General features: G+C 41.8%; 1 protein-coding gene across 11 annotated transcripts in view; it reads right to left on the reverse strand.

The window, feature by feature from the left end:
* GRK4 (G protein-coupled receptor kinase 4) overlaps window positions 1-11534 on the reverse strand; it is a 186055-nt gene that overhangs the window by 82827 nt on the left and 91694 nt on the right. For 6 of the 11 annotated variants that reach the window (XM_075570359.1, XM_075570342.1, XM_075570326.1 and 3 more), the window contains one exon: window positions 7205-7317. In XM_075570359.1, the coding sequence (XP_075426474.1) occupies window positions 7205-7317 (113 nt within the window). Of the gene's footprint in view, window positions 1-4938; window positions 5352-7204; window positions 7318-8133; window positions 8226-11534 lie in introns of those variants that run through there. The other 5 variants (XM_075570368.1, XM_075570387.1, XM_075570376.1 and 2 more) reach the window with 4 other exon arrangements.

An 11534-nucleotide genomic window follows, 5' to 3' on the forward strand; every position in this document is an offset into this window, starting at 1 on the left:
GGTATAATGGCTCTTTTCTTCTTTAGCACATTTATATTTACTTTTAATGCTTGACATTCTACAGGATCATTTGGTATACTTTAACAAATGAATTTCTTTGGGTAGTATGGTCACATTCTGAATGAAGGTTATGATCGAATGAACACTAATCTGATGTTGTACGAGTCCAGACTTCTCAAAAGACGGCTACCCTGACCCCTATAATACCTGGTGAAGTGTGAACCCCAACAGCCTCAGGATGAAAATCCCATTGAAGAGGAAGGACATTCCCAGCTTTGTTAGTCATGAAAAAAAGAGAAGAGGATTGTAAGAGACGTGTGCAGAGGTACATATAATGGAGACCGATTTGGGTGCAATTATATCTTGGCTTTATTGAGCTTGTTCCTTTATCCAGGCAAAACATACAAAAACAACAAAATAACAAACTCCTATCCCTTTATAAGGGCTAACTTACTTCCCCAGACCCTATCTGTAGGACTTGAGGGATATTCCTAATACCAGCTTATCACCCCAAAGTCTCAGGAGGTACCTTAAGCAGGTGGCCCTCCATGTCAGTCTCTGGCAGGTTCCTGGGTCCTCTGTGTCCAGGAAATATAGGTGTCTGGGTGTCTGGATCTCAGCACAGCCTTTGTGCTGACTTCTCTGCTCTCCTTCTGTCAGCCCAAATGTGAGCTAAGGAATCTCTCTCCTGTTTCTCACATCAGGCTTTTTACAGAGCTCTCATTAGTCCAGGTGGAGATTCTCTCTCTGTTGGATTCTCAGTTCTCTGAGCCTGCTTTATTTAAACAGGGAGAAGACCCTGTTACAAGGATGAATAAGCCCAAGGGTGGCTGTTCTTTTCCGAGGTTGGTATTTAAGAGGTATTCTTTAACTTCTTGCGGATGGAAAATATTGTCCCTCTTTATTTACCCTGCGATGGGAGCTACTTATCAGAATGTGACCCAATTCTTCTCCAGTGTTTCACCTTGCCACAGAAGAGCATTCACTTCCATGCCACCATCTTTTGTTCATCAGTCATACGATACTCTCTTGTATGATCCCTCTTCGGTCATGTGATCGCTAGTGTACTGAAGAGTAGGTCCTCAGAGCTGAAGTCACGATCTGCACTAGAAACGAGCAACACGTCCATGATGTTGGAGCAGCGTCTTAGTGCTACTTAATATGATGTTACCCCAATGCCAATGGGGCACTCAACGGATTAACTCTTTTGCTGCCAGAGGGGCCTGCCACACATCTGTCAGGCCCCTTCCGGCAGCAAAAGGGTTAAATCGCTTGGAAAATGCACTGCCATGCAGGCCCCAGTCTGGCGCCGAAGGCGTGAGTCCACGCACCCTTCAGAAAAGCCTTTTAAATCAGCATCAAGTTTGTGTGGGCTGAAAAACATCTGAATTGGCAGCAGAGAGATGAAAGGCTCCCTGTGCCAACATCAATCCGCTTTTAAAACAATACCAGCAGCACAGCATTACAGAGCTCAATGACACCTCCAGGAGCAAATCAGTTCACAGTGCTCTTTATCTTATTAGAACCGCAGCCGAATTGCTGTTTTTAACACAATTTCACTGCCAGAGGGGCCATGTAAGGAATGGCCTAGTCCAAAGGGTGAAGACGCTTTCCCTGAGTGGGTTACTTGCTGTGCTTGTAAACAGGAGAGAAAAGAATGCCTATTGCAAGCACTCTGCCCCTATTAATGAAATAATAATATATAATGTTTTAATGTGAATTAATTACCGAAAGAGAGAAAACTTTTTCTCGCTTTCGTTAATTAATTCACAATAAAACATTATATATTATTATTTAATTAGTAGAGGCATAGTGCTTGCAATAGGGATTCTTTTCTCTCCTGTTTACAAGTATAGTGCACATTCCCTCGCACCCCTCTAGTACGTATTTAATTACTTTGTAAGCTGAGCGGAGGCCTCCCTCCATGTAAAAAGTTCACTGGCTGTGCACTTCTTACACGGGCTGTGATTATACCAAAAGCGGCTGGCAGCGCCGCTCAAAATCAGATTGCTACAATACAATGAAAGTTTAGTTACCAAGCGCGGCACGCGCGCACAGACACGAACTGCAGGGCGGCAGACCAGGGAACAGACCTGGGATTTTGTTTTCTGCAGGCGACAGCCGCGTCACGTGAGCGGTTCAGCCAATGAGGGCGATCCGCTCCCGGCCACGCCTCCCTGTCTCCTCCGGCTGCTTCCTGCCTTCAGTGCACATGTTGCTCGGCGGCGTCAAAACTATGACGTCACCAGATGGCGAACACGAATCAAAGCCTGAGCCCAGATATGGCTGCACACACTAAAATTAAGGCTAAACTATGGAACAGGGGAGATCCAAGTGAAAAATTTAAATGTAGGCCACATCCTTAACATTTAACACTTCTACTCTTCTTGTTATTTATTTTTTTAAATATTTTTTTTGTTGTTTTGTAACCTTAGAGTTATAGCGTACGGACATTGTGACCAATTAAAAAACAAAACAAAAGCAGAACAGCAGTTTTGCCATTTTGGTTCTGTCATTCATTGTAAAGGACGTTCGAGGTATCATAATAAATTCATTTCACAGAACTATTCACTTTCCCTGGATAACCCGCAGACAATGTAATATTACCCTTCTGCAAAAATGCCTCTAATATTGGCGATTAAAAAAAAATCCTTCTCAAAGGAGAACTTCACATCGAAATAATACGCTTTTCAAAACCGTCATCCCGCTCAATGGTGTCTGTCACAGCAATTGTCATAAGTGACATCACAGGAATCCTAGAGGTATATTAGTATTTTATCTAGGAGTGTTAGGACTTTGGCCAAAGGGTTAAACTAAATGACCCTTTTTCAAGAGAATATATAAGTATTTTTGTCATGTTGGATGTAGCATTGGGCTTCTCTGTCGTCTGTTGTATACATATGCCACGCTCAATAGCTCTCCTTTTTGACACTTATATACATATATATTTTGTGGGGGCTCAGGGTGTCACAGTAACTTGTAATAGGATATAATATACACAAAATATCTGGGTTGAATTGAACACGACTTAGATATAATAAATATAGTTTATTCCTTAAAGAAGGAGAACACACAAGATGATACAAATAACAGACAAGAAATAGCACTTACTTAGGGCTTGGACAATGAAGCAATCAGGTACAGGATTGGCAATTCATTCAGCAATACAGGATACAAATGAAGACATCACGAAAGACACTGGGTATAGGGCTTACATTCGTTTAAATGGAGTTTCAGCCCCATACCCTAACCTTGGGCGCCTGAAAGTCTACCAGACTTGTATCTGGTTAGGAAACCCTTTTGTCTGTAAGTGTGAATTATGGCACTTACAGACCAAACAGGCTCTGCGTTTCTCCGCCTTATTGTACACAATAAGAGTGGTCAAGTCTTTCATCAGGGGGGCAGTTGTAGACAAAGAGTCGCCCTCCTGAACATTAACATAAAGCAGAACCAGTAACTTTCCCGAGCTTTTATACTAGCCTTGCAAAACAGTATATTCTTTAATATCTACACTTATTAAAATAATCCGTTCTGTGGGTCTGAGCGGGCTGAAATTTGCCAGGTCCTCATGCCGGAGGACCTTTGCCATAGTGGCCAAATATCAGCCTTCCACGACCCCCAAAACCGGAGATACAAAAAACAAGTTAAAATCACCTGTTAACTTTAATGCAGGATTCTCAGCTATAAGCTAAAAGAAATCACTGCATTTCACTCTTCCATTGAAATCAATGGGCTCCGCCGCTATAGGCTTTCAATGGAGCAACTCCGCCATTGAAGTCAATGGGGAAATCACAATTTTCACATTTGCCCATACCAGGGGGTGGCCAAATGGGGTGTAACCCCTTTAATACCGGGCCAACCCCCCCCTCCCATGACACAGGGGTTCCCAAAAAGAGCTTTCTGGGGTTTTGTGTGTTTTGTTAACATCACAGGAAGGGACTGTTGCACAGCACACCAATACAGAACAATGAGCAAGGAGACACACAAGAAAACCATGACGTCAAATACTTGGGATGATTCAATGGTGTTCTATTACTGATATTAAGATCTTTTTTGACCTGCAGTATATTAGACACGCCGCATGCCTGCTGTCCACATGTCTGCTGCACCCAGATTAAGATACTCTGTAATCTGAATGTTTTCACTGTATGATTAAAATATAAATAAAAAGGACTAAGTATCAATAAAATGTAGTTATTCATAATTTAACTTATTTTAAACCAAGCTGTAGTACAGGAGTATCCAACTCCAGTCCTCAATGGCCAACACCATTTACCATGTTGTAAATGAGATTAATAAAAATAGTAGTAGCACTCCTCGTTTGTCAATAAAAACGTTAGTGGTATGTTTTGGTTGTTGTAATAAAAATAGCGGGAGATAGTAAGTATTTGAATCAACCTGGTACTTCAGGAGTTAATGTGGCTACAGTTTGACTAAAAAATACAAAGAAATTGTTTTTATGACAAATCAAGCCACTTCCTGTGTCTTTGTTTATCTTCAAAGAAGACTTAATTTGGGGGTCATCAGTGAGGGCCTACTAAAAGTGAAAAATTTACAGTTTAGCAGGCTGTGGACGATCGCCAGATCCTGGGCTGTCAGCCTCAGAGAAAACTGACATTCTTGATTGATCACTTGTGCATCACAGAGAGAGGTGACAAACAGGTCACCACTTAGTGGGAGGACTTTATAAAATATAAGAAATGATGGGCCTGACTGCAATCCATAAGAGTAACAAAACTAACTAAAAAAAACTCTCTACCAGCGCTTGATCCAAGTGATAGACTAATTGGTGTGATAACAACAATTGTGTGATTACAATGTGATTACATATGCAGCCAAGGGGGGCAAAAAACAATGGATTGTTCAAATCCAATACCATACAAATACAAATACAAAAAATGTCCCCGGCGCAAAGTGTGGTGATGATAATTACAGTACCATATCGAAAGACAGTCCTGTTTGAAAAGTCAGTCCTGGTAGTAGAATGATTCATCAACAATGTGAGGTAGATTTTCCTCTAGGCGTGTTCCCTTATGTTGTCTGCAATGACAGATAAAGAAAACACACCATTGCGCAGTATACAGACTCAATTGCCCCAACCTGAAGAGGAAAATCCCTACTTACAGGATATTTTCTTGTTCATTCGGGGGAGAGAATCTGTTCTTTAGCTCTTTTCCTCCACCTTGATCTCCACGGGCCCCTCGTGGTTCCTAAGGTGGCTCTCTTCAACTCGGTCCGAGGTCTGTGTGGACTGGTAGTCTGATGTAAAAAGTCTGCCTCGTGCAAGACACCACAACGGCCGTTGTGAGTGCCCGCGAGTTATTATTAGATCTTCTCTGCAGTCTCTGCTCCTAGGAGGGGGATTTAACGTGCAGCAGCTCTGACACCTTGCTCTTCTCCTGTCCTCCGCGTGGCAGTGAATGACACATTCACTGCCACGCGGAGGACAGGAGAAGAGCAAGGTTGGGGCAATTGAGTCTGTATACTGCGCAATGGTGTGTTTTCTTTATCTGTCATTGCAGACAACATAAGGGAACACGCCTAGAGGAAAATCTACCTCACATTGTTGATGAATCATTCTACTACCAGGACTGACTTTTCAAACAGGACTGTCTTTCGATATAGTACTGTAATTATCATCACCACACTTTGCGCCGGGGACATTTTTTGTATTTGCATAAGAGTAACAAATGGATATATGTCACTGTTGCGGTTAGACAAATCAAATCATACCACATACTGCATGGGTAAGAGGTGCAAAAGACAGAAAACAGTTTCTCCTGCGAAAATAGACGATAGGCTATTAAATTAGATGCAGGCATGCATGTGGAGAAAACAGGCACAACCGTGAAGATGGTGTATGTCTACGTATTAGAGAAATAGTTATGAGTGTATTTATATATTTAGTCAGACTTTTAAACCTGGCAAAAAAAAAAAGGAGTTTTTCTTTTAAGTCGTAAAACTGTTAACCCAAGAGCTGATTTACGAGAGGGGTGGGTTTATGGTGTTCTAAAAGGGGAAAAAATAGTACATAAGTCTCACCAAGGTAATATGAAAATCAGAAATCAACAAGAGGTGTGTTTTAGGATCAGACACCTGAGTTCTGCTCTTTCCTATACCAGTGACCTCTCTGGGAAAAAAAACTATGACATATGGTAACATACTGTATAGGGATTTTGTTTATATTTTATTATTTTATTTTAAGAAACTGGTCTGCACTGTATATTCTTGTAATATTTTTTTCATGTAACCTTAGCACTGTATTTTTATATATATTAAAACAAAACTAATAAGTGATGTTTTGGACTCTGTTGCATGCTTTGTATAGAGTAAAATACATTTTTCGGACACATTTTGCTACAACAGATGTGTGTGTTAAATGCAGAATGTTTTCTTTAAATTAACAGGGACCTTAGACCCTGACATATAGATTTTATTTGCATATTTCTTGGGTGGTGGCAGCGTATAGATATGACTGCAATTGAGTAAGGGTAAATATTAATTCATTGAAAGTACCTCGCACAGGAGAAAAGAGAGTTGGCTAGAGTAGCCATGTATAGTAACTGTACTTGCATAGGTAAGTCACATGCTCACAAGTGTGCTGCTCATGACAGGTGGTATATTGGGACTGATTGAGGGGAGATATTGTTCATTTGAGGGACCTTTGCGGCAGGTGAAAGGTGGGTCAGCTAGATAGCTGTGTATTAACCATTGTCCCATATGCTGGTCACGGGCTCACAGGTGTGCCGTACGTGATACCTACACAATCACAAGTGCCACGGAGCAAACAGGGTCTGGTGTAACGGCAAATACAATGTGTTTTGTATCCTATAATAGCTCTGTTATTTATACTAGTGAATGATGGCTGTTAACTTGGTTTCTATTAATATTAAGGAGTTAAAATCCCCTTTTAAGAGATCTTCAGTGGTGTTAAAGCAAAATTCAAGAAACATGTTTTATTAGGAACATCCATTCGAATCTACTGAGCCATCATTTTCTCCAAGCCTTTTTTGGAGCCTTAGGTTTTAAAGGAATATATTTTAGCCGTGTGTATTAACCCTGGTTGCATATCTTAGTCATGCAACTAACAGATTGTGACAGATTGATATAGGGACAAACTGCAAAGCTCATTTTTTTTAAGTGAGTTTAACCTTAATGTGTAAAAAAAAAAAAAAAAAAAAATACAACATTGGAAAGGGCTTACCACAGCATCCAAGAACTCAATGCACCTTTTCAGCTCTGGTCTGGTATCGCAAAACTGTCTGAAGAGTAGTCTTCCTATTGGCTGCTTCTCGCCGAGATTTCTGTAGTCTCTTTCTAGGTGAATAGAGCATGAAAAAGATATTAGCAGAGAAAGTGCCAGCGTTCCATTACTGAGTGTATCACATACAGTGCTCCTCATTAGGACGAGAATGTTTAATCATCGCTACCATCCAGCTGGGTACCAGAACACACAGGGAGGGTGACCTTTAGCTTATTTTATCTATAATTTACTGCTTTCAATCATCGCGGTTAGATTCTGAAATCCGTTAAAGGTTACTCGGAATGACCTGCCCAGTGAGTCATCATGGGGAGCATATTTAGATTTACTTAACAGGTCAGTAATGCGGATCTTACATTAGTAAACAAAATCGTGTTTTTTTGTTTTTTTTTCAATGGAGCAGCACCATTTTTTTTATAATAGTATAAACAGAACATATGACTGATTGTGCCGTATTTTACATTAAATATTTAATTTATATATTCAATAGTACGTGTTTTACTAATAATAATGGTAGTCTAGCAATTAGGGTTGCAAGGTGTCCGGTATTGAACCGGACAGTCCAGCAAAAAATAAGTCCACATGTATGTGTCTGGTATCACCTCTCTGGACATAGTGACCTGACTGGCTTGGGGGCCACTGGAGTTCCCTGAGCAGAGAGAGAATGGGGCTGTTTGGGGGCTGGGCAGATTGCTCCATCCCTATTGGCTGCTGCTGGGTAATGCAGCCAATCAGGAGGTGGTTTCAGGAGTCTGGGAGTGGGCCAAGGAGAGGATGAAACAGCATGGAGTGGCGAGAGGGGCTTGTGTGTGTGTCTTGAGCGTATCACACTTTTTACCATTGTGTTCAGTATTTTTGTAGAAGCCACCTACTAGCAATGAGGAGGGAGAATCCCAAATGTAGCACCGTGTAACCTTGGGTAATTCTCTTTATCTCCTTGTGTATCAAACACATATTATAAGATCTACAGGGGGATAGAAGATGGCAAATTGCTAGCCCATAAAATATAAAGTAAGGTAGAAGCTATACTCTAATAGCTAACCAGTGGTTACAACAAACACAACCCTCACCCCCCATTAACCACTTTTGAAAAGCTCTGGCTTATAGGGACTGACACACTGGGACTCACATCGCAAATATACAGTGAAGTGATCGGTTCTGGCCCTAAAGTAACCCACAAGTTAGAATATATGACAAAATGGGAAGCAGACCTTGGCGAGGTCTAGGAGCAGGAGGAAGGGACCCGGATTGTTACAGCAGCTGCTAAAAGCTCAATTTGCACGACATTAAAGGAGAATGCATATAAGGTGTTGATGAGATGGTATCTCACCCCCAATCAAATTATCGAATTTTATACCAGGTTACTCCCCATTGTGCAGAGCCCGCAGATCTGTTGCCCATGCTGTGGTCTTGGCCTCGCATTGCCTCAATCTGGGAAAAAATTCAAATTGGCTACAGAGGATCTTAGAACTCACAATCCCCCTAGACCCATGGCTATTCCTTCTGAATAGACCATTACCGGGCCTAGCCAAAGCTGAACTCAAACTGGTTGCTCATTTCGCAACAGCAACAAGGTGTGAAATCGCAGCATTATGGAAACAGAACAAAATTTCATCAATCCTTAAAATTCGGAATAGAAGTTGGTTCATATGCCAAATGAAAAAAATTGACGAGTTTAGTCAACGACATTGGCGAAAATTTTCGAAAAGTCTGGACGCCATGGTTGGCTCAGACAGATATCCCAGGGGTACAGATTTCCACAATTCTGCTTTGATAGTTTTGGATGCGTTCTCCTCTGATGACGGAGCAGAGTCAGGGACATTACGAGTCACCGAGATTGTTAGAGTTAAGAGAAATTCTATCTCGCACGAGTACGGAGCATAGAACGGTTAATCAAATTCGCATACAACTAGCTCAGATATAGGATGATAGTAAAGCAACTTCATCGAAGGGAACAGACCCCTCCGCTCCCTCACATTCCCCCCTTAATCTGTATTTTCTTTCTTTCTTTCTTTCTCTTTGACATTGTTATCAACTACGATTGGCATTGGTAACATCACTGTAACAATGGATGTATGCTATGTTTATGTCATGCTTTGAAAACCAATAAAAATCTAAGCAAGCTTTCAGAACTACAAGGGTCTCTTCTTCAGGCTGATTTTTTCCAAATCTTTTTACCAGATACAAATAACCCTGAAGAAGGGATCTTCTTAGTGGAAAGCTTGCACTCTAATAAACGACTAAATCGCCATTTCCTGTATCACTTCTATCATACTTTTGTTCTGTCAAGATGTACGGGAAATAGAATATTCTCAGCTGCAATAGATCATCTAAAAGCCAAACTATCTACCATTATGTAAGAGAGAAAAGATGGCGGTGCACAGTTGAAAAAAAACAAAAAACTATTTGCTGGAGAGCCAAAAAAATTATATTCAAAGATTTTAATGAACATATACAAACGGAGGACCGCAAGAGATTCCAACGCATTTCACGCTACACCAGCACTTTGTCAATGAGCTACCATTATGTTCTCGCCTGCAAAACGTACACCATTTTTTTGTAGCACTCCGGGGAGATATGCTTACGACTTTTAGGTTGTGAGAAAACTGTAAATGTTACCACTTTCTTTTCTTCAGTGTCTTGACTCAATTTGTAATGTCATTGGAACACATGTATACTGCAAATGTCACCAATGAAGAAAGACTCCAGCTCAGCAAGGGTTTAGTGACCATATATGTTACATCATTGATGTGCCAAAGCCACAAAACAAGTGCAGAAGAGGAGAAAGCATGGTCTTGTGGTTAGGTCGTTGGTGGTCAAGGGTCCCAACAGAAAACCTGAGTGATCTAAAACAAAATCAATTTATGCATCTAGTATTAATCATAAAAATAATATTGATGTAGTAAGGTTCAAATCCCTGGGCCAACATCATGTGACTTTGAGCAAGTCACTGTTTTTTCCTTTTGGGTTGAACACCAAATTTAAATACACTGGACTTCATTACCGCAGTACTTTATATATTATTGCAAAGAGGTAATGTATCATATATAAAGTACTGCTGTAATGAAGACAAACACAGTGTTATTGAAGGTTCAATGAATCCAAAACTATTTGTGAGATGGATACAGAAATGCAAAGTATTACAAAAAGATTAGTCATTTTCTTTTCTCCCATTTATACTTAAAAGTTATGTGATCGGCACCAAATCAACACCATTATTTCCTACCGCACAGAGTTTACAATCTGTATGCGTTTGGTGCCTGAGCTACTGGGAGAGAAAGTGACTTGGTTTAGTATTACAGAGAAAGGCCAATGTATTTGAATGGCTATTACCCAATCCAAATCCATTATTCTCATCACTAGAAAAGTTATTCTCTTTAAATGTTTATGATGCCGCCTATACACAAGTCCTGTATTGTTCTCTACGCTACATAGTCTTCGTATCTAGTGTAGCAGAGTCCCCTTAACTCTGTTGAGGGGGAATTGCTGGGTTGCCCGCCGAAGCTCCAAACGAGTGGGGAGAGGTGGCGGCGGCCGTTTCGGACTGCTGCGCATGTGCAGTTGCGATCGGAGCAGCAGCCATCTTGGAATGGCTTCAAAAGCCAATAAGAGACTACAATTCCCAGAGTACTTTGCGGGAATATCGCGGTGGCCATCTTGGACTGTCTCCGCATAGCCTGAAGCGGGACTACGAGTCCCAGAATCCTCAGGGGGGAGGGAGATCAGGTGTGCTGTTCCAGCCAATGGGATTGAAGCAGCCTTAAAGAGACAGGATATCCTTTGGGACAAGGAGCCAGCGTGTTCAGTCGAGGCGGAGGCAGCAACCTGGAAGGTAGAATGTGCTCCCATGGATTAGGCCTAGATCGTGCCCCCTCAGCCCCAGCTAACCCCTGAACCACCCCAGTGGAGTGTTGCAGGGAAGGCTCCAGATAGGGACTCTTCCCCTTTAGTACTCTAGTAGTATTGCTGCACTGGTGACTGGACTGCCACGCGACACACTGCGGCCTGGGACATTGTGTGAGACCCTCCGGCTGGAGCTCACACTGAGAGGAGGATCAGGACTCTTAGGAGAGAGGAGATTTGTGTGGCAGGCCCCGCAACGTGGGACCCGCTCCAACCCATCGCACCAAGCAGCACCTGGGTACTGTAGTACCCAGGCAGGTACCCAACGTGCAGCTACATCTACAGGAGGTAACGCTACCTCACATTTAGGTGGGATTGCTGGGACAGGACACCTGGGGGTATTGGTGCCACGGCATCCTCAATACTTTGG

This window comes from Ascaphus truei, chromosome 1 (genome assembly GCF_040206685.1).
Source record: "Ascaphus truei isolate aAscTru1 chromosome 1, aAscTru1.hap1, whole genome shotgun sequence".
NCBI lineage: Eukaryota > Metazoa > Chordata > Amphibia > Anura > Ascaphidae > Ascaphus > Ascaphus truei.